Genomic DNA, 22,341 nt, shown 5'->3' with positions numbered 1-22,341 from the left:
GCCTGCAGAATGCACAAGTTTCGCTGTCGCGATGTCCAGTATCGCAATGTTGCACCGTTCCCCGAGTTAGCATACGGCCGGTCGCCCGACGATCCGTACTGCAGAAGCGCAGGATATATGAACAAGCCAGAAAGTGATGGCAGACGCGATGTTCCTGGTTGCCTGTCCGGTATACGTAATCCCAAGCTTTGTGGATTTCTTGGTCGCGGTATTTCGAACGTGTAGGATGATGGGAGGAAGTCTCTATACGCTGCTTTACTATGCGCGACTCGCACTCACAGATCAGCAAAGCATGGTATCTGCCAACCATCCTTCATAATAACCTTACTGTCAACACATCGGTGTAGGAAGGTCTGCAGATGGAAAGCTATCGTCCTGTGTAGTTCGGGGAGGCGAAGCATGAGCAAGGACTTCCCGCCAAGAGTCAGCGACAGCGTGGGGTGCGTTATTTCTACATCCACCGGTAAGCTGAAGCTTGCTTGGCAGAGGTATCATGACTTATGTCTTAAATGAAGAAAGAGGCTGGCTCAAGCGACCTAAGGCTGACAACCTGACAGCCAACACGCTATCTCGTGGCGCTGTAGCGTCACATCGCAGCATTTCAGCATTACATCGTCATTCCCCATAGGCAAGGAAAGCGACACACGAGTTTACGTATCTACCAAGCAAGAGTCTCGATTTACGGCACGCAGCTTCTAGTCCTTTTCGATGCAGCGGGGGGGCTGTCAAGTGAGGACTAGAAGTTGGCTTGGGTCCGAGCTAGTGGCCGCCTCCGAAGTATAGACAAGCCTCTGGCATACAGCGGAGGCAAGGAAGCAAGCCTGGAGCCAACCCACCAGCCTAGAAACGCCAAGGTAGCTTCAGCCGTTCGAAAAACAACGCGGGCTCGGTCATTGGAGAACAATCGCAGGCCAAGATACACTCAAGAGATGGAGGGGTTTTGTCCCACAAAACTGGTGAGAAGGATTCGGAGAAGCCGACAGGGAAGACGATGTGGCCCGATAGCAAGAATTGCACGAGCTGGACATGCGAAAGAGCCTGCTAGATGCATCATACGAAGCATTCACGGTCTCGAGAGTACAGTGGGCTGCGCCAGCGCTGATTGTGTACGCAGGACCCCGCATGGGGGCTCTCCTAACCAACAATGTCCAGCTAGCGATGCCGGGTACCTCGACCCCTGCACCAAAAACGTCGTTATCGGGTCTTTTGCCCAACACGCGGCGCACGAGACAAGGATTCACCAGCCCTGAATATTCCCCCAGATGAACAGCCGTTTGGCCAGTGAAGGACAGAGGAAATGTGAATGTGCCTGGCGCAGCCCCACCATGGCAAACGCCAAATCGCTCATCTGCAATTCGCCCTCCACTAACATTCAGCCCAAACCTCAAAGAAGCGGGATAGTTGCGAATGCCCAGTCAGCCTAGCGCGATCTACAGCGTTCACCACGAGGAATCCGCCTATGCAGGGTTTCCACTTGCTCACGCTAGAGTAACTGAGAGGTATTTAACAGCCCGCTCCGCAACTCCGTTTGTTATCTCGCACGACGACGATCAGCCTTGCTTACAACCCATAAGAACACAGCCCCATATCCTGATTCTTGGTACATGGCTTTCGCAGTGCAGTATTTTGCTCTACTTCTCAAAACCATACTCTGAAGTCTAGCTTTGAGGTTTACGACTTTGAACTACAATGACCTCGTACGGCAAGGACTTTGAAACTGGCGGTGGGCCTTACGAGGTGAAGAACCCAGGTTACGTTGCCGCCGATGAAGAGAAGAACCACTACGATGACGGCCCTCGCCGCCCTAGTGCAGTCGGGTCTGTGAGAGCAATTACCGACCAGACGCACCGAAAGCTCAAGAGCAGACATATCCAGCTTATCGGTATTGGAGGAACTATTGGCACAGCTCTATATGTGCAGATTGGTCGAGGTTTGATGAATGGAGGTCCTGGAAGTCTGTTCCTTGCATTCTCGCTATGGTATGCAATCTCAATCGCGTTGTCTACGGCGATGAGCTAGTGCTAATATTGTACAGGTGTACTGTCATTCTAGCTGTGACGCTCAGTGAGACTCTCCATCTCCCAATTCCCAAAGCGACAAGTTCTTCCCATAGCGACAAAGCCCAAGCACTTTATCCAATATCCCAAAGCACCCTTCTTTACCGCTCGCGCTAAGATGCCGAGCTACAGCTAATGCAATTCCACAGGTATCGCAGAGATGGTTACTTTTCTCCCCATATCCTCGCCCTTCATTCGATTTGCTGGAAGATTCGTGGACGATGCGTTTGGATTCGCTGCTGGCTGGAACTTCTTCGTTTTCGAAGCTGCTCTCGTGCCTTTTGAAATCGTGGCTTGCAATGTCATTATCGGGTTCTGGTCTGATGTAGTGCCCACAGGCGCCATCATCGCCATCGTGCTCGTGCTCTACGCGTACGTCGACGACTCCATTTCTACAATCCGACTTTTGCATGCTTTTGGCGCCTGCTTCAGAGTAACTGTGAAGCATTGTGCTTAGCTTTTGCCCTCTAGTAGTTCTCTAGGCAATGCAATTGAACCAAGTACTGACAAAATTCTAGTGTAATCAACATGATGGCCGTCAAATGGTACGGTGAGACGGAGTTCTGGGCCGCCATCGGTAAAGTGCTTCTTATCATCGGCCTGCTGATCTTTACCTTCATCTCCATGTTGGGAGGCAACCCTGAGAAAGACCGCTACGGATTCCGCTACTGGAAGAACCCGGGGAGTTTCACAGAACTTTACTACGAAGGCCAGCTCGGTCGCTTCCTAGGCTTCCTCCAGTGCCTGATCCAGGCTTCTTTCACAATTGCCGGACCCGATTATGTCTCCATGGCTGCAGGAGAGACAGAGAACCCACGCAAAGTCATGCCTCGCGCTTACAACGCCGTCTTCTACCGTTTGACCACTTTCTTCGTACTCGGCTCGCTAGCCGTGGGTATCAACGTGCCTTTCAACGACCCAGAGTTGATTGGCGCCTTCCGTGACGGCAAGCCAGGTGCGGCAGCTTCACCCTACGTCATCGCCATGAACCGACTCCGTATAGAAGGCCTACCTCACGTTGTCAATGCTGGTGTCCTCGCCTCCGCCTTCTCCGCCGGAAACTCCTACGTCTACTGCGCATCTCGTTCCCTCTTCGGTCTTGCTTTGGAAGGAAAGGCACCTAAATTTCTTACGAAGTGCACAAAGCAAGGTGTGCCTTTCTACTGTGTCCTCTTCGTCCTCATGATTGCCCTCCTTTCATTCCTTCAGCTTGGCCAAAACTCTGCTGTTGTGCTAAACTGGTTCGTCAGCTTGGTAACGGCGTCCCAGCTTATCAACTTCAGCGTCATGTGCTTTACCTTCCTGAAGTTCTACAAGGCGTGTAAGGTACAGGGTTTGGATCGAGACACACTGCCATACAAAGGTATGGCACAGCCTTACGCGGCATGGTATGGCCTCGTCACGACTTTCGTTATGACGTTCGTTGGAGGTTAGTTATCCACACAAGAAGTGCATGTGAGACATAGACTGAATGCTTACACCCACATCTAGGTTATACTGTGTTTTTGAAGGGAATGTGGGATGTACCTTCGTTCCTGTTCTCGTACTTGATGTAAGTATTCACCTTCGTGGCTGTCTCCACCATCAATATGGCGAAGTGCTGATCTATGGGACAGGGTGTTCGCGTTTCCCGTCCTCTTCATATTCTGGAAGCTTCTTAAGAGAACAAAGTGGATTCCAGCACATGAAGCGGATCTTGTGACTGATCTCGCCGAGATCGAAGAGTACCATCGTACGTTTGTGGAGAAGCCAGAGACCAATGCTTTCAACCGTGTTTTGGACAAGTTGTTCGGATAGGCTCCTGCGGCGGGATGATACAGCTGCTGTTGGGGTCGGAGAAGCCCCTACTTGTTGGCTCTCTCTTGAGACCATATGTCTCTCTTTTTTGGAGTCATACATGTGCCTGTTAGGGTAGCACACACGAGACTTATGAAAATGTATGAGATTCATGACAATAACGAATACGATGGGTCCTGGAGAAGCCTATCCCTTCTCAATGAACCTAGAGAGTGTACATGATGAAATGATGACAAGCCAAACAACAAAGTAACGGTGTATAGATTTAGGGTATGGTCTAATGTTCGGGGTGCATCCTATCATTAAAAGACAAGCATCCTTGTACCCAAACAGCCTAGAGAAACTCGCAACCAAGGGTATCAAGTATATTCTCAAAGTAATTTCCCAACACAGCAGCGACGAACTCAAGATCTGTTAATGACGGCAAACAACTCAGAACAAAAACGTGGGTATGTCATCCAACTTTGCAGCTTTCCGCTTCCTCTCTTTCTCATCTTTCTCCCGCTGGGCTTTTCGTTTTGCAAGACGATCTGTGGTTTCCTTGCTGACACCGCCACTATCATTACTGCTGTGATTCCTGATAGGTACGTCTTCGTCGAACGAAATAGTCGATCGTCTCACTTTAGCGTCGCCTCTATCGTTGAGAGGAGCAGGTGGCTGTGAGTGTCCGCTAAGAGGTGGTGAGCGCGATGTATTTTGTGTCTTAGCAGGCTGCTCTAGCAAAGACTGTGACGATGCTTTACTCTTCTTCGGATCCCAGTCATCAAGCATATCGAAGGGCGTTGCGCGACCCAATCTTGAGCGAGGTTTTGCTACGGCTTTAGGTGGCGCAGGCTTAGCGAAGGTAGGGTTGGGTGGCCTCGGATCAGGCAAGGCAGAATCTTGCCCTCCCACTATGCTGCCCCTTCGGGCTAGGGTTGGCGTGGTGGTGGCTCTGCATGGTGGCTTAGCTGAGAGGCGCGGTGCATCTAAATCATCGCTGTTGTTATCGCTATCTTGTGCTGCAAATGTCCCGGGTGTTCCTTTACATGCGACCGTAGCATTGTTCGATAAGGACCTAAATGCAGACACAAGGTTGCTTCGACTAGATGGCATGGTCTGCTCTTCCTTGTTGTCCTCTTCTTCTCCCTTGGACGCAAACACATCACGAATGGCCTTCTTCTGCTTCAATTCTTGAACCCTGGCCTTCTCTTTCATAGCGCCAGTAGTCGACCTTTTTGCATTCGCAACAACTGGTCTTGCAATGTCGGCCGCTTCTTTCTTCTTCTCTTCGATGGTCGCTTTGAGCCTCTCGTATTCGGCGATATGTAAGTGTCGTGTGAATAGCTTTGCCGTCTCCAGAAACTCATCTTCGACCATCATCCATTCATCGTCGCGCAAATCGAACTTAGATGCAGCTCTATGCATGCCTTCCACAAATGGCTGCTCGAGGTCGTTAATTGGAGGCGGAGATGATGAGCCTTCACGTTTCTTACGCAGTGCGTCTTTGGCCCTGGCTTTAGTTCGGGGCGTTGATGGTTCTGCTGGAAGCCCGGGAAGGTCGTCGTCCGACTCATCTGATCTTCCTGTTCTGCTTGCCAGAACCGTGTCGTCAAAGAAACCGTCATCTGTATCAGTCGCATTGTGTGACTTTGTCGTTTGCTGCGATGATGCTGGTTTGATTTGTGCCCGACTTCCGCCACTCTTCTTCGCCCAAGGTAGTTGACGCGGCATGGTGCCTGGAAGATTGATCAATCAGCCGTGTATTGGCGGAATTTGAGGGTGTAGGGAGCGATTAGAACGCGACATAATGTTCGAGAAACACTAGAGCAACACAGAATGGTATCGCCCCGCAAAAGCTGCTAAAGTGATTGAGAAGCGCGTGCACGCAAGTGAATTGTTCACGATCGCCTGGCCACGTGCAATGACGCGCTTGTGCCTACCGGTTCCGCCAGGCAGACCCACTCCAGGGTTCGCTTGGGCTTGCGCCCTTCCGATCTAAACGTGACTGCTACTGTGTTCTCCGTCTTCAATTCAGGAGACACGTTTCACTTCCATGAGATTCTACGACGCTCGATGCTTGCCTAGACAACGCGTACTCATGGGTGCTTTGCTGGTACAGCTGTTAGCATCGAGTTGGTCTTTACTCGGCGCTGCAGCTACACCGGACAACACACCGTTACAAGCGTCTTAAGAGCATAACCGCGGTCGCGTCTTTTCGTCCGGAGATCTTCAAACAATAGAACGACCTTCAATTGGTCTGGAAACCGTTGTTTGGTAACAGCTGGTCTGTATAGGTCTTGTGTCGACTCACAACAACCCCTCCCGCTCGCGATGTCTATGTTTCGCAGACCGGGCGATTCATCATCATCATCGAGCTCGGAGACCTCTGATGAAGAAAGCGAGTATGAAGAGGCGAGCGAATCACATCAGGATAGTGTTCTATCAAGAATCCAGACTCTGGATTCTGCTGCTTCGGGACGGCAGCCTCTTCAGCCCCACCGACCTCCTCTAGAATTGCGCCAAAACTCTGCGCAAAATGTTCGCGACTTGCTGCTACACTCTCTACTGGAAGAGCGAACTATCCGACAAGTTGCAGAGCAACTAGGAAAAGATCCTTCCGATCCGGAAGTCCAACGATTGGGTAGAGCTGCCTATAAAGAAATCGCCCGCCAGATCTCCAACAATGTGGACGATGCGTATGCAAGCGACGAGATGCAAGGCCATCGAGCAACCGCGAATCAGGGAATCCATCGGTTGACCCGAAGCAACCTTAGCAAACTTGCTGTAATACCTGAAGGATCCTCACAGGCGCTCGTTGCACACCCAGGGATTGGCGTCCACACGCCTCTACCTCAACAGCCATCTCTTGGCTTTGATATAATGTCTGGTATGTCAGCTCCGGTAGAGCTACAACTGCGAGGCTATCCTCATCTTCAAACGGACCGCTATATCCGAGAGTTTGCAGAACTTGAGATTGTGGGAAAGGGCGGATATGGAAAAGTCTTCAAAGCCAAGCATAAACTTGACGGCTCTTTTTATGCCGTAAAGAGGATACCAGTGAGCCCTTCCAAGGTTGCAAGGATACAAGAGCATGGACCTGAAGAATTGGAAAGCATGCTTGAGGAAGTTCGTTCTCTGGCTCGGTTCGACCATAACAATATCGTTCGATATCACAACGCTTGGCTAGAGTTCACTACAGTAAACACAGAGACTGCGACTGTACCAGAAGTTACAGTATTACGAGAGGATCACCTTTTGGATAACCGACCCGCATTTCCGTCCTTCTCGCATGGATCTGGCGACCTGAACTCCAAGCTAGAAAGCATGTCAGTTGAAGATCCCTTCGCGAGAACCGAGAACAGCAACAGCGCCGGAATCATATTCGAGTTCAGCGAGTCTGAACCACAATTGAACGAAACAAAGAGCGAGACCATCATTTCGTCTTACAAAGAAACACTAAAGCAGACCAGACGCACAAAGCGTCGGGGCAGCCAAGCAAGTCAAACCACGATCGCTACAATATCATCGACGAAGTCCCGGATGAGCGCAGTCGAGGACGTTGATGAAGACGAGGAGGATGACGTTGAAAACATACCGAGGTCACACATGCCGTATTCACCAGAGCCACTGTCAGAGATGTCGGACAGTATGATATCTAACAGCGATGCGCCCCACCATCTGATTCAGAACCAGAGCCTCGGACCAGTCCTTACACTGAACGTGCAGATGAGCCTTTGCGAGACCAACCTTGCCGCGTTCCTCTCATCTGACTACTCTCCCAACACACAGGCAGTTGAACAGCATTGTTTCCATCCTTGCGTATCACTGGAGCTACTGGACAATGTTGTTTCCGGAGTCGAGTATCTGCATGCACAGGGTGTAGTCCATCGCGACCTCAAACCAGCAAACGTCTTCTTATCGCTCTCAAGGGCGCGGTATCCCCCATATGGCTCCGTCGACGTTTCAAGCTGCAAGTCTTGCCCAAAGCGTGACTGCTTGCACCTAACGCCACGCATCGGAGACTTTGGGCTTGTGGCGGCATTGAGCGACAGCTGTACTGCATCGGATACCTTCAAACCAGTGGGCACAGAATTCTACCGTCCACATGCAAGTAGTGGCATCAACGAGAAACTTGACGTTTTTGCACTTGGCGTAGTAGCATTTGAGATGGTGCAGAAGTTCAGCACGCGTATGGAGCGTATAGCAGCCTTGGTGGAGCTTCGTCGCGGAGTCTTTCCAGGTGGCTTCGCGCAAGGCTTAGGCGATGTGGGTGCCGATGTGCAACAGTTGATCAGCGACATGGTTCAAGGTGATGAAGGAAAGCGTTTGGGTTGTGATGAAGTGCGAAGTGAGATTAGGAAGCTATTGCATATCCTCAAGGCGTGAGGTGTCACTAAGCGTGGTTTTTGCACTGGGAGGCGTACGATACATAGATACCCACACATTTATGGTGACTTGGGTTAGTATAGTATATAAGAATTATTACAATGTGATATCATATTGACGGCTGCTTAAATCTGTGTTGCGGTCGTGATGCACCTATCGGTCAGGACATGGATTAGACGTCCTTCTAACCAGCGTTGTTCTTACCCCGCAATCCCGTTTTAGCTGCAGGAAGTTCCCCACTCCATACAACATCGAGTGCGAGGACATGTAGGACGCGACTGTAGAGATTAGACACTTGAATTTTCACAAAGACAATATAAAGCACGTAATTTGAGAATTTGCCACCTGTAACGGGTCTTCGTAAGAAAGCGCTCCGTCATCCCCGCTCAACTTCCTGTCTATACTTCAGCAGGAGCCCGGTTCGAGTTCTGTGGTGTCCTTTAATCCACTCACTTGGGTAACCAGTGATGCTGGAGGGACCTAAGCAATGGATACAACTTGATGAGGGAAGCAATTCCGCAATCGGGTATCCACCATGGAACGGCGGCGCCGGATTACTCCTATTGGGGTTGGAAGTCGAGCGGCGGGCTGGTGTGTTGACTTACATTTTGCATCTTTTTGCTTTCCCAACTGACCTTTTTTGCCCACCTTGCGCCTCACCAGCTGCTGCTACCACCACTACTGCCAACCACCTAAGCTTCCGCGACTTTGCTTGTTCTGTTCACTCTTTTGAATATCTCTAGTCCTGATATAAATGCTCGATTGATTTTGTCATATTTAGAGCTGTAAAAAATAGTATTCAAGTATGGCATTGATATAGATAGTAAGGACGAGTATGCAACGCCATCAGAGCAATATGGGACCAATGCAATAACGCTTCATATCAACAAAAACACAAACACCCTTCGCCATGCAAAAGAAAGACAAGAGTATCATACAGCAACGCCCCTCCTCTTCCAGCCACCAGGGCCTCTCCAAGCCCACAAGAAGAGGCCTATGGCAATCCATACGCTTATGGTCATGGCCCAGAAGGTGGACGCATAGCAAGCCTTTCCATGACAAAGGACATCCTCAGGGTCCTTCTGAACGCCGGCTTCGCCGTTCTCTGCAGCTCTCTGATATACAGTGGCATAGACAGCACCCCAGAGAGTGGCACCTGCAGCAGGTGTCATGGCCAGAATGCCCCAGTTTGTACCAAAGTTCTCGACGCCCCATACTACAGAGACGACGATGGGTGTCAGCGAGAAGACGGCTCCGTAACCGGCACCGATAAACGCAGACACAACAGCAAAGCGAGAGGGGTGGTTCTGCACCCATCCACTCGCTAGGAGAAGTTGACCAAGGGAGAGTATGAAAGCGAATGCCAAGAGGAAGTTTATGCGCGAGATAGTAAACCTCTTGCGTGGCTGTTGTAGAGGTGGGAGAGACGACATGGAATTTGCAACAGAATCTGGTCCGACGCGGTGCTGGTTCGAAGGAGCTACCGGAGCGAGGACATCAGAGAGTGTGCCGGTGATCAAGCGAGCGAGTGTGGAGGTGATGGCAACGATAGAAACATGGGTTGCTGGCGAGGTGTTGGTGGAAACGTGCGCGGGTGTGAGAGTCTCGATAATGGTGCCTAGATTGTTGATGAAGGCTTCACCGGGTCCAGTGACGAGAAAGAAGCCTCCTGCGAGCCACCACATGGTGGGGTCCATGACATAGCGACGAGTCTCCTCGTTCAGCAGCCATGTCTTCTTCCGTGCCTCTTCTTCTGCTTTGGCCTTGAGACGCTCAGCCTCGGACTGCAGGAAGTCAAAGGTCGAGTCGGACAGGTCCTGAGTCTCCATGGTTCCGTAGCCGTGATGGGTCGCAGCCTGGGTGAAGAACTCGTCACGCTGCAGCAGACCAGATCTCTCGAGCTCGTCTACTGCATCGTCGATCATCTCCTCTTCGTCCATGATGCGTAGGGCAAAAAAGCCGATGGTGCCCACGCAGAGCAGAAGAATGCCGAGGAAGAGGAAGAAGCGGAACACGTCAACGTCCCCCTTGGTACCATCCGGGTTCCTGACGTATAGCAGTCGGCTTCCAACCTGGCTTTGCCACATGCCGCTCAGTCCAAAGGCTGCGATGGGCACTGCCAAAGCCACGCCCTTTGCACTCCCTCGCCCGAAGTTCTTTGCACATGTTGTTACTGCAGCCAGGTACATGCAGCTTGTGCCCATGCCGACGAAGGCGAAGGCTAGGACCATGACGCCATGGGGCCAACCATGACCGCCGGCCGAGGGCGGAGGACCGCTCTTAAAGGCGAAGGCAGCCAACAGATATCCCGAGCCGAAGAGCAGACCTGCAAGAGCGGCGGGCACACCAGGGCCCATGCGATCGCAGAGGTATCCGAAGATGGGGACGAGGAGGTAGAGGCCGAGCTCGGCGCCGATGGAAACTATGTTGACCTGGACTTGGGTGTAGTGCAGCTTGGACTGGAACAAATGACCGTACAGGGAGAAGGCGGTGATGCTACCAGCGCATAGGCAGATGACGATGGCCCACGCGAAGCTCAGCCATCGTAGCACGGCGCGCTGCATCTTGACGCGGTCCTGCTCGTAGATGCCTTCGGCGACCTGCTCAAAGAAGCTGCCGGCGTAACTCGTGTCCTGGCTGCGTCGCTGCGAGTCGGTGTCGCTGTCGGGGGCTAGGAGGGGGCGGCGGGGCGAGTTTGGTGGTGGGTAGTCGAGCTTGTCGATGGTGGTGATGCCATTGCCATTGCCGCTGTTCCGCTTAGAGGACGGGGGTGACATTGGCGGCAGCGGTCGGTACGTGTGACGAAGGGGCGGGTGGCTGGATTAAACTCTCATAACGTGCACTTGGGAATATATATCAGAAAGAAGGCAAACTACAGGCGACACCGACGTATTGATTCCCCAGATAATGCGTCCCGAGGACCAGCGGTCAGCGGACGGCACTTGGACTGCAGGTTGGTGTTGTCGCGCGAAGTAGCTTGCGCCAGGGCTGCAAGGGAGTGACGCTGCAGCCGAATCGCCGGGGCCGCTAGTTCGCCCGTCGAAACAAATGCGCAAGAAACTTGAGAGCAGCAAACACCTCGTCGCCGTCCCGTTAGCCGCACCACTACCCAACCACCATGGCGCCTCAGCAGGCCCTCGTCAACCTCTCGCCGGCTGAGCTGTCGTTCCTGCGCTCCACCCTCTCCCAGACGCCCCCCATCCGCCTCGATGTCACCAAAGGGCCCCGCGACTTTCGCTCCATGCGCGCCGAGTATGACGTACTGCCCACCGCAAACGGGAGTGCGCGCATCGCCCTCGAGGATGGCACCGAGGCCCTCGTCGGCGTCAAGGCCGAGGTGGAGAGGTCACGCCAGCGCCCGACCCTGGGAGAGCCAGAGGACGTAGACATGGGCGACGGCCAAGAGACGGACGACACCAAGGGCAAGGGCCAGAACGCGTGGGTTGAGATGAGCGTCGAGGTCCCAGGCTTCCGTGAAGACGATGCGCTACCTGTATTTCTGTCTTCCATGCTCACCGAGAGCTTGCTTGCCAGTGGAGAGCTAAAGGACCGACTGTACATCAACACACGCTTTCACTGGAAGCTCTACGTCGACATCCTGCTGCTGTCACCCCCACTCTCCTACCCGCTCGCCCTGCTGTCCATGACCACCCATCTCGCCCTGCTCACCACGCTCCTACCAGCCCTCAAGTCGGAAAAGGACGAAGACCCACTGTTCAACGACGACTGGGATGCCGCCGTGTCCCTATACCCCAAGCAGGCCGGGACGGACAAGACTGCTACCCAGCTAGGGAAGCCGCCAGTCATCATTATTGCCATGGCAGTAGGATCAAACATCATCTTTGACCCGGCCAAGGAGGAACTCGCAGTAGCAGACGCAGTCCTTGCCATCGCATGCACAAACTCAACAACATCATCCACAGGCGCGCGCATCGTCTCGATACGCACCATCGACCCCCCGTCCCATCTTACTCCACCCGGCGTGCCCAACTCGATGAACTCAGCCACCGGCGGTACAGCTCCCACCTCCAGTGCCGACGCGCTCACTCAACGCGAACTGCTGGCGACCTCGGGCGTTTGGACACCACCCCGAGGCGGCATGAAGAGAGGACTAATATCGCAAGTCACAAAGATGGTGGTGGAGAACGGAGGAGTTGCCGAAGAAGTCATCGGCGCATTGGCTGCGATTGAGGTCGGCTGAAGAGAGCGTGATGCATGGGTAACATGCATTGACCTTCAATCACGGACTTGGTGGGCACTTTTAGAGACTTCGCGCCAGACCAGGCTTATCACGTCCACGAGTAAGCCAAGAGGGGTCCTAGAGGATCTTCGGGAGATTTGGCACAATAGTCGTCTCAAGACGAGCGTGCTTTGCGCCGCTCCATACGCACTGCAGTGCTCTGTTGTCGCGTTGAGAGATAATTTTTCAAGAATAAGAATATTGGTTTGTAAAGCCATGTAACCGTAGATCAATACAACACAACATACCATCTTGAAACAATCGCAATCTGTCGGCATGTGGTCTTACACACGAGAAGACGGCGCCATGATGTATGTACAATGGTCAACATCGGCCAGAATAGTGGAACTGTACCCTTGTAGCGTATCATGAGAACAGACCGTCAACCTCACCTTCCCTGATACGCATCGCAAGCCATCAAGCAAACAATGCCGATCCTCCCATGTGGCATATGTCTTAGTTGCTTTTTGCCGGCCTCCCCATGTGGTTCCCGTGCCATGTAAGCCACAACAGGCTAGTGGAAATGACCTGTCAGCTGCGGTTCCACGTCGTTACTTCCCAGTTTCTCGATCGATGCTATTCACACCGCTTCCTATACAATCAAAGAGAGTTTCTCACCAGTAAAGTATCGCTAGGACACAAGAGATACAAACCTGCACTGGAGACTACGTTACACATCATCACCCCGCATCGTCATCGTGGCTGAGATCTAATTATATCTCGTATCAAAGCGCTCAGGGCAGCACTGGAAGGAAGCTACATCAACCCCCCCAAGCAGAAGCTGAACTCCAAGTCACAACAACAGCTACAGCCAATCAGTCAGGAACCATGATGGATCTTCAGCATCAATCCCATTTCTCTGCCTTTACGCGCTTCTCCGATATGCTCAAGGACACGACTAATCGGCGCAAACAAAGCGCATCCGGCCACTCCATCCGCAATCCTTCCATCATAGCTCTGCCCGTAGACGCAGACGCCTCATCAATGCGCTCCTGGGACTCTGAGATGTCGCGAGACAGTCGCCGCAGCAGCATAGGCAACTACGCAGACCGTGTGCGCCAAATGTTCGACAGAACATCCACCACACACCACGGAAACGGACAAAGAAAGGGTATGACAGACCTCCCCGCCGAAGTACTCCAGACCATATTCATTCACCTCGATTTCTGGGATTTGCTTCGTGCCAAGCGCGTATGCAACGTGTGGCGGCAACTCATCCCTGGTGACTCTCCTTTACTAGCGGAAATGCTCTACCTGAAGCCGTCCCGTGGTTTACAAATATACAACATGGTCCCTACGACTTTTGACCTTGAGCTCGAGATTACGCCGCAAAGCATAGAGGATGGATTCCAGCCTTCTGGAACGCGTTTTTCCGTCGGCGTACGCAATGAGATCAGTCTAATGAGGAGATGCTTGGGCCTTATACGGACCAGCCAGGAGATTGTTTTCCACCCCGTGATTATGGATTTTAATGTTTGGATTAAGAACGAGAAGGTCATGGGGGCGAAGGAGGGGTCGTGGAGGGACATGTTGGTTTCTATGCCGCCATTGAGAGAACTTACATTGAGGCATGGTCGGAAGAGAAATGTGGTCAAGGTATTGACTGCGGGAGAAGATGAGGATGGAGTTCGGTTGGGTGCGCTATTTGATGTCATGGACGAGTGGATGCGGAGGATGATATAAGTCAACGAGTTGTCACAGGAGTGTAGGTGCTGGTCACCTTACTCTGCAATGGTAAAAAGGAGAAGATATATTCATGTATATACGGAGCTTAGATGTTTGATGAGATTTGCGGTAGCAAGAAGCAAAAGCTTCCTATACAGAGACCTTCTTTGCGATAACACGTCAATGGTGCAGACAATGGTAGAAGCGCGGCTAACAAGAGTATAAGCAACGATCGAGTGTGCGAATATCGGCAAGTTGTGTGAAGTGACTACATGCTGAGTGTTATCAGCAGTCTTTGGCCGCTCGCTTTCCCCTCCTTTAGCAAATTCCATGCTTCTTGCGGAGACTCTCAGCATTCTTGGTGACAATGCGGCCGCCCTGCTCGGAACGGCTGGCCTCTGCGCCGAATTTATGATCATGCCAGAAAACGAAACTGCACACCTGGATTAGCAATTGTGTTCTGTAACGAGACCACTCTGCTGGAAACAGATACTAGAATCCAATAATGATGGAATACCTTGAGGAAACGGAAATGTTCCCTGTTGAGTTTCTTATCCTGCTGGATGGACAGTGACCACTCTTGCCTCTCGTCTTGTCAATCCTTAGAGACTTTGTGTAGAAAGGTGAGTGTGAGCACAGGCGGACCAGCTTCCTTGTTTGTCCTCAAGGAGAAGGGCCAAATAATCATTTTCCACGGATGTTACGAGCAAAGATAGTCGGATGCGATGAGGGCCTTCCGAGAATTGTTCGAATGCAATAGGATGCAATGTAATGTAGTCATTACGTGAGAGGGGCGCAAGGTAGTCGACTTAGGGAGGCTCTCGATACATTTGGCATATAAATACGAAAATCTTCCGCGTTTCTTTCACGGTCACACCTACGCTGCCCTTTTAGTCTAGTCTCATAACTATGTTTCAGGCGCCATGATAACGCTACGGCCGGTTGTCTCTCGTCTGCAACCTCTGGTAGTGGTCAGCACTCCTGGGTTAAGTTATCCGCAATAATATCAAGTAGAACCAGGCAAAAAGATAGAACAACCAACCCCTTAGCCCATAACCACAAGTCAACATCTTCTCTCAACATCTTTGTGTGGATGTAGTCTTGAGATCTCGAATTGTAAGTTCTGCTGTTGCACGAACTCACGCCTCAAGGAATCTTCCTATAACCACCCTTTCTGCTGAAGGTTGTAGTATAGGATGAAGGAAACACAACGCTCGGATCGTGACCAAGCTGTTATGCTATATCCTTATATCAAGAACATGAGTAAGAATCCATGCTCGAACCCATGTCCCTGCGGTTTTGGTACTGCAGTACGCATCAGAGGCCTCTGAAACTTGTCTTGCTTCGCGGAAGCACTTAGTCTGCAACGTTCTTCAGGAAGTCTACCATCAGAACATGCGGGACTTTTGGCTGTTGCTGGGTTTGTGTTGCCTGAGGGTTCTTGTTCTGTGATGGACGAGCGGGAAATAATATGTATTATATCGAGAGCAATACTTCAGATGTATCTTCTGCGGCAAGCAGAGCGTGATTTAGTTTGAATTTCTAAACCAGAGTCCAGGGAACGCGTGGTTGCGCGGTTGCAGTTGCGGTGTTGTGGGGAGGTGAGGTCGCTGGTCGTGCCTTCACCAAGGGGAGGAGCGACAGTGTACCACCATCAACAACAACAACAACAACAACAGGAAGCCTCACCTCACCTCGATTCAAACCCAGGCACAAGAACAGCGCAATCATATGGAAGTATTAAATGTTATATTCCTTCCTCGCTAGCCATATGCGTAAGCAAGGCAGGCGAGGTAATGGGTTCGTCGAACACTCATTCCATGCATAGCTCTCAACGTTAAACTCTTTGTCTAGCCATGAGCCGTAAGCAGTCCCAATCTACACCCGCGACCCTAATATACAAAGCACACGCTTAACCAGAGAATTCCTTAACGTCGCTAGTCTTACCGGGGATAAGAGCAAGCGGCACGATACCTGAGACGTGCATCTCGGGACCGTAGACGTGCATGTTGAGGCCGAGCTCCTGGCCGACACCCTTGATGTTCTTGAGACCCTCCTGGTAGTTAGGACCGGCACGACGGATCCAGATCTGGACGTTGTGCTCGATGAGAAGAGGAGCGACTTCCCTCAGGGCGCGGATGACACCCTTGAATGTTGAGGCAACGTTGGTGAAGTTGGCAATACCTCCACCGATGAAGAGAACCTTGCCATCTGGGTGTTGGGGAGCACGGAGCATGAGGTCGAGGACGGTACGGGCGTAGTGGAAGGTCTGAGTCTCGGTGGGAGCACCAGAGTACTCACCGTAGTTGGCGAGTTCACTAGCGAAGCCAGCAGAGGCGATAGCGTCGGCGTAGACGACGGAAGCACCACCACCAGCGACGAGTGTCCAGACACGGCCGACGGAGTTGAGGATAGTCAGCTTGAGGGAAGCACCAGTCTTAGCATCCATCTCGGCAATGTACGCCTCCTCCTTGCTCATCTCACGACCGAAAGGAGCGGGGAACTCCATCGGTGGGCCGACATCGATAGTCTGCTTAGCATCCTTTTGGGGAGCAGCTGGTATGCCGAGAGCTGTCGCGCTGCGGGCAATAGCCCACTTGGCACCGCACTCGAACTCAGCGGTTTGGTCAAGCTTGGCAGCAAGATCCAGGAAGTGAACCTCAGCAGAGGTCTTCTCCTCGTTGGGGATGACAACGAGAGGGTTAATCTCAAGGTAGCTATGGTTGCATCAGCACTGGAAAGGTGAAGACGTATCGGGACAACTCACGTGAACTGGCAGTCAACGTAGACGGCGTATAACCTTGAGATGAAGTCAACGAGGACGTTGTGTACACCCTCGGGAACCTTCTTCAAGAGAGTAGCGGCGATCTCCTCGTTTGAGGGGTATTCCTTCAGATCGACAGGAATGAGAAGCTTCTCAGCCTTCTCATCGACATCACCGACATCGACACCACCCTCGTGGGTGAAGAGGATCCAGTCACCCTAAGCGGCAAAGTTAGCGGTGAGATCGGCGAATGATTGGCAAGATCGCGCAGTAGCCGATGGCTAAGTAGAGCCGCAACACCATGGGCCCGGAGATTGACGATGCATAGGTAGCGGCGCAAAGCGCAAAAAAATGCAGCCACATTGGCATGTGAAAGTGGACGTGCGTATCGCAGAAGAGTAGGTGCTCTGCAGAAGTGGGTCGGTCATCGTTCCCTTCGTCCGGCCGGCCTTCAAACAAAACCAGGCAATGCGCCCGCAAGTTTGAGCCAACTTCCCGCTCCGCCCGCACTTAGCTGCAGCCTGCCGCTCAAAGCACTCGAATATGCCTTTTGCACGCTTTCGCGTGCGCCAGACGATGCGCTCGCCCGAAACGACATGAAGAAAAGATTGCAGAAATAGGTGGAAATGAACATACCTCTCGCACAGAGTTGATGTTGATGTAGTACTCGGTGTCCTGGGGGTGGGGAACGAAGGGCTCGACCAAGAACTGCCTCAGTACACCATCGACAGTCTCGACGCGCTGCTCCTTTCCTGCCCTCGCCTCGATCCATTCCCTCGCCTCAGCCCAGGTCTTGTTCAGCGCGAGCAGACCGCTCTTGCCTCGCCTCTTGATCAGTTGGTCTGGCTTTGCGACGAACTTGGATCCGGGAGTGAGGAGCCATGGGTATGTGGCCTCGGCCTGGTCGAGCACGCCCTTGACGTCCTCATCAGCGGCGAAGTGCAGCGATGCGAGCTTGGAGGGGGGGTTGTGTGTGGCCGACGGGGGAAGAGGAGTGGGCTTGATAACGGGAGCGCGGGTGAGGTGGTAGTTGAGGATGGCCTTGCCGTCGGCCTCGAGGATAGACTTGGCTGACATTGTGGTGTTTGGTCAAACTGTGAGGGATGAGTATTGCAATGTCAAGAAGAGCGGCTCGCGTGGAGGCAATGGGCAGCAGAAAGATTCAAGAAACTCGCAGGATCAATCCCGACGACAGTCTCGGCAATGGTTACGGGGCCTTATGCGATGTCCGGAGACGAAGATGTTCGGAGAAGGTGATGAGGGGGCCGGCACAAGAAGATGCAAAATGGCAGGCCGGGGTGGTGAGACGTACCTGTATTTGTTGAGGCTTGACACACGGTCTGTAAGAGGATTAAGAGGAATTGCTGGCAAGACTTGAGTTGTCAGACGGCTTGGAAGGGAGCTTGAGAAAGCGGTCTGATGTTTTTTCTGCGTGTTGAGCAATGAGGGCGGGCAGCAGATGCAGGGCTAAGGCACTCGGCGCACGACGAGCCTATCACAGCGAGGCCACCCCACCAGGGGTACATGAGCTGCGGATGGCCTACACAACCCACGACGAGCCATCAACGAGCCGAAGAGAGGCGATTCCGACACATATTCCGCGATAGCAGGACCCAAAGTGTGACTATTGCACGCATTGAGGCTGCATCTATTACCATTACCCCCATTCCGAGGTGCGAACTGGCGGTGCAAGACATTCGGGTCCCCGTTCACCGCTCGGGACTTGGGGTTAGCGCCACACGGATCTAGTTCGTGCAGGGGACATCACTCTCCAGCTCAACACCGCCAAAAGTAAGGGCCCAATCTTCGGAAAGAATCGCATTTCCCTCTTCGCAACCTTCTCCTCATCCATCCAAGCATCTCTGCTTTGCCAACGACACGGCATTGCATCCATAAGGTGAGTAGTCCCCGAGCCCCGACTGGGACGACGTTGTTGAGCTCCATCCCACCTTGCCCGCTCTCGCGTGCCTGCCCCAACAGCTCCGAAGCATTTTTTCCACGCAGACCGAACCCTCACGTCAGCCAACCATATATCCCCCGACCGACATCAACGTCGGCCAATTTGGACTTCAGACTGACATTTCTGCCCTTCCAGAATAAATTGAAGCCTCAGATCGACCACTGACGCACACACGGCCACCATGCCTTCCGCAGACGTCCCCTCGCAGGCGGCTACCTCGACCGGCGAGGGCCTCTCAGCAAACGACAACATCCGTCGTTTCGCTGCCCCCAGCCGGCCAATGTCACCACCGGCCGCCCACACACTCTTCCACCCCAAGACACGATGCTTCGTCTAGTAAGAGACCCCCCGCGACTACAATACAAGGAGAGCAGGGCTCTAACAAATGTGAACAGCGGACTGCAGCCCCGTGCCGTCCAGGGTATGCTTGACTTCGACTTCATCTGCAAGCGCAAGCAGCCTTCCGTCGCCGGTATCATCTACACATTCGGCGGTCAATTCGTCAGCAAAATGTTTGTGCCCGGCAAATGCTTTAGCCCCTAAGAACGCTCGACTGACAATACGCAGGTACTGGGGAACCAGCGAAACTCTGCTGCCCGTCTACCAGAACGTAGAGAAGGCCGTCGGCAAGCACAACGATGTTGACACTGTTGTCAACTTCGCCTCGTCGCGCTCAGTCTATCAGTCCACCATGGAGCTCATGGAGTTCCCTCAGATCAAGTGCATTGCCATCATCGCTGAGGGTGTACCCGAGCGCCGTGCCCGTGAGATCCTCCACGTTGCCCAGAAGAAGGGCATCACCATCATCGGTCCCGCTACCGTCGGAGGTATCAGGCCTGGTGCGTTCAAGATCGGTAACACTGGTGGTATGATGGACAACATTGTTGCTTCCAAGCTCTACCGCCCCGGTTCCGTCTCCTACGTCTCCAAGTCCGGTGGTATGTCTAACGAGCTGAACAACATCATCGCAAACACTACCGATGGTGTGCTCGAGGGTGTTGCTATTGGTGGTGACAGGTACCCCGGTACCACTTTCATCGACCACGTTCTCCGATACCAGGCCGACCCCGACTGCAAGATCATTGTGCTGCTCGGTGAGGTTGGTGGTGTCGAGGAATACCGCGTCATTGAGGCTGTCAAGTCTGGCCAGGTTACCAAGCCCATTGTTGCCTGGGCCATCGGTACCGTTGCTGGTATGCTCAAGACCGAGGTTCAATTCGGTCACGCTGGTTCTTTCGCCAACTCTCAGCTTGAGACTGCGGCGACCAAGAACAAGACCATGAGGGAATCTGGCATCTACGTGCCAGAGACCTTCGAGGAGATGCCCGGGACTCTTGCTCAGGTCTACCAGAAGCTCGTCAAGGACGGCACCATCAAGCCCAAGCCTGAGCCCGTTGTGCCCAAGATCCCCATTGACTACTCATGGGCGCAGGAGCTTGGTCTCATCCGAAAGCCTGCTGCTTTCATTTCCACCATCTCTGACGACCGTGGCCAAGAGCTTCTGTACGCCGGTATGCCCATCTCCGATGTCTTCCGGGAGGAGATTGGCATCGGTGGTGTCATGTCACTGCTGTGGTTCCGTCGCCGCCTGCCTAACTACGCTAGCCGTTTCCTTGAGATGGTCCTTATGTTGACTGCCGATCACGGTCCAGCTGTGTCTGGTGCCATGAACACCATTATCACCACCCGTGCTGGTAAGGATCTCATCAGTGCGTTGGTCTCTGGTCTTTTGACCATTGGTTCGCGTTTCGGTGGTGCGCTTGACGGTGCCGCTGAGGAGTTCAGCAAGGCCTTCGACAAGGGTCTCAGCCCTCGTGACTTCGTTGACACCATGAGGAAGGAGAACAAGCTCAGTAAGTTGCCCGAGGAAAAAGTTTCATTTGCGCAGCAGCTAATACATCTCAGTCCCCGGTATTGGTCACAGGATCAAGTCGCGTAACAACCCAGATCTCCGTGTCGAGCTCGTCAAGGAGTACGTCAAGAAGAACTTCCCCAGCACTAAGCTGCTCGACTACGCGCTGGCTGTCGAGTCGGTCACAACATCTAAGAAGGACAACTTGATTCTCAACGTTGACGGTTGCATCGCTGTCTGCTTCGTCGACCTTGTACGCAACGGTGGTGCCTTCACCCAAGAGGAGGCTGAGGACTACCTGAAGATGGGTGTCCTCAACGGTCTCTTCGTCCTTGGCCGAAGTATCGGTCTGATTGCCCATTTCCTTGACCAGAAGAGGCTGCGTACTGGTCTCTACAGGCATCCCTGGGACGACATCACTTACCTCCTGCCTTCGCTGCAGGCTGGTGGTGCGCCGGGTGCTGAGGGCCGTGTTGAGGTCAGCTTGTAGAGTCATGTTTGGAAAAGGCAAGGGTATATCCGGTTCTAGTCGCTTGATGGCGGACCCAAACTGGCGTTTTGAGCGTGGTAGACGAAGGCCTCCCACAGCATCCTAGGGCCACTGTAGCAATACCCGCCCGCTGTTGGCGGACATATATTATTTAATGTCAAACGAACAAGCAATTCATTTTCCGCGTGCAATACCTCATACATTCAAGTTGATACGGATGCGTCGGCAGCGACTTTTTCCAGCCCGTGGGCGGTCTAAGGTAGTGTGGTGATCTATCTTTAGCGTCATCTATGGCGGTTGTTTGAACAAGCAAAATAGCGTTCCTCGGCTCGCTTCGATTTTCATTCGACATCTAACTTGAAAGAATGAGCTCTGGAACATTAGGTCGCCCGGAGTAGGTGAGAATAAAATCCACTCGTACGAAAGACAACCTGGATGCAGGTAGCCGTCTCTTATTCTTCCATTGACCCACCGAAACAACGCGGAAGAATCCCATGCTCTACACTGTACCTGAACGTGCCGTGTCCCGCTCACCGGTTTCCCGGTGACGACCACGAGAAGCGTTAGCAAAAGCCATGGGCTAACTGCGCGTGGTATAGCGGCCAACACATTCGTGCGAAAGGACAAAGTCACGATAGGGCCTGGGCTCCCGCTGTCAGCTCCCAGCCACCTCGTCGATTTTGGCATCATTCGATGCGCCAAAACTTCTTGTCTTGGTATCCACCATGGTGTGGTTGAATCCGGCTGTTACGGATGCCGTACAATTAAGGAATTACAACATCTTGGTTCACGCATCGATGATCCAGTGATGATGTATTCCCACGGATGTGTGTCCGCTCGCAATCTTTGGCTCAAGGCGAACATCGACATGCTATAGCTGTTGAGTAAGGGTTCGGTTTCTGTAATGCCCCTCTCGTACATGCAGCGGCGCGTATTGAATCGTGAGTTTGTCCGCGCCACTTTCTCGTCAGGCGTTCAGCCGCTATCGCTATTGGGGGCCACGGACTGCTCGCTTCTTCGTACTGGCGGGTAAGGTGCCTTGCTGCTGCCTTGAAATAAGCATGGGTTTCTAGTTGCATGCAAGCTGCCGCAGGGAATAAGTACAGATGTGATCCCAGGATCCAGTGGGTTCAGCCTTATCGTTGGTA

At 52.8% G+C, this 22,341-nt stretch overlaps 8 protein-coding genes across 8 annotated transcripts; 5 read left to right on the top strand and 3 right to left on the bottom strand.

Annotated features, from left to right (window-relative positions):
* Positions 1-1,689: 1,689 nt before the first annotated feature.
* AA0111_g6373 (General amino acid permease) lies at positions 1,690-3,854 on the top strand (the record flags this gene model as incomplete). The annotated part of the gene is made up of 6 exons (XM_028652588.1): positions 1,690-1,979; positions 2,036-2,064; positions 2,207-2,429; positions 2,576-3,486; positions 3,549-3,609; positions 3,674-3,854. 6 exons carry the CDS (start codon positions 1,690-1,692, stop codon positions 3,852-3,854), a joined length of 1,695 nt encoding a protein of 564 aa, XP_028506289.1.
* A 432-nt stretch (positions 3,855-4,286) lies between these two features.
* Positions 4,287-5,567, bottom strand: AA0111_g6372 (hypothetical protein; the record flags this gene model as incomplete). Its single annotated transcript, XM_028652587.1, has 1 exon — positions 4,287-5,567. The coding sequence occupies one exon, from the start codon at positions 5,565-5,567 to the stop codon at positions 4,287-4,289; it is 1,281 nt and encodes a 426-aa protein (XP_028506288.1).
* Positions 5,568-6,167: 600 nt separating this feature from the next.
* On the top strand, positions 6,168-8,222 carry AA0111_g6371 (hypothetical protein; the record flags this gene model as incomplete). Its single annotated transcript, XM_028652586.1, has 1 exon — positions 6,168-8,222. The coding sequence occupies one exon, from the start codon at positions 6,168-6,170 to the stop codon at positions 8,220-8,222; it is 2,055 nt and encodes a 684-aa protein (XP_028506291.1).
* Positions 8,223-9,154: 932 nt separating this feature from the next.
* On the bottom strand, positions 9,155-10,999 carry AA0111_g6370 (putative transporter; the record flags this gene model as incomplete). Its single annotated transcript, XM_028652585.1, has 1 exon — positions 9,155-10,999. The coding sequence occupies one exon, from the start codon at positions 10,997-10,999 to the stop codon at positions 9,155-9,157; it is 1,845 nt and encodes a 614-aa protein (XP_028506290.1).
* A 341-nt stretch (positions 11,000-11,340) lies between these two features.
* AA0111_g6369 (hypothetical protein) lies at positions 11,341-12,423 on the top strand (the record flags this gene model as incomplete). Its single annotated transcript, XM_028652583.1, has 1 exon — positions 11,341-12,423. The coding sequence occupies one exon, from the start codon at positions 11,341-11,343 to the stop codon at positions 12,421-12,423; it is 1,083 nt and encodes a 360-aa protein (XP_028506106.1).
* An 867-nt stretch (positions 12,424-13,290) lies between these two features.
* On the top strand, positions 13,291-14,145 carry AA0111_g6368 (hypothetical protein; the record flags this gene model as incomplete). Its single annotated transcript, XM_028652582.1, has 1 exon — positions 13,291-14,145. The coding sequence occupies one exon, from the start codon at positions 13,291-13,293 to the stop codon at positions 14,143-14,145; it is 855 nt and encodes a 284-aa protein (XP_028506107.1).
* Positions 14,146-16,039: 1,894 nt separating this feature from the next.
* Positions 16,040-17,968, bottom strand: AA0111_g6367 (putative ATP-citrate synthase subunit 2; the record flags this gene model as incomplete). Its single annotated transcript, XM_028652581.1, has 3 exons — positions 16,040-16,844; positions 16,895-17,109; positions 17,528-17,968. 3 exons carry the CDS (start codon positions 17,966-17,968, stop codon positions 16,040-16,042), a joined length of 1,461 nt encoding a protein of 486 aa, XP_028506110.1.
* Positions 17,969-19,032: 1,064 nt separating this feature from the next.
* On the top strand, positions 19,033-21,193 carry AA0111_g6366 (putative ATP-citrate synthase subunit 1; the record flags this gene model as incomplete). Its single annotated transcript, XM_028652580.1, has 4 exons — positions 19,033-19,187; positions 19,247-19,363; positions 19,419-20,704; positions 20,757-21,193. The coding sequence occupies 4 exons, from the start codon at positions 19,033-19,035 to the stop codon at positions 21,191-21,193; spliced, it is 1,995 nt and encodes a 664-aa protein (XP_028506111.1).
* Positions 21,194-22,341: the final 1,148 nt, after the last annotated feature.

Source organism: Alternaria arborescens (genome assembly GCF_004154835.1).
Source record: "Alternaria arborescens strain FERA 675 chromosome Unknown contig_13, whole genome shotgun sequence".
Lineage (NCBI taxonomy): Eukaryota > Fungi > Ascomycota > Dothideomycetes > Pleosporales > Pleosporaceae > Alternaria > Alternaria arborescens.
Note: the sequence above shows the minus strand (reverse complement) of the source record. Positions and strands in the feature narration are given on the sequence as shown.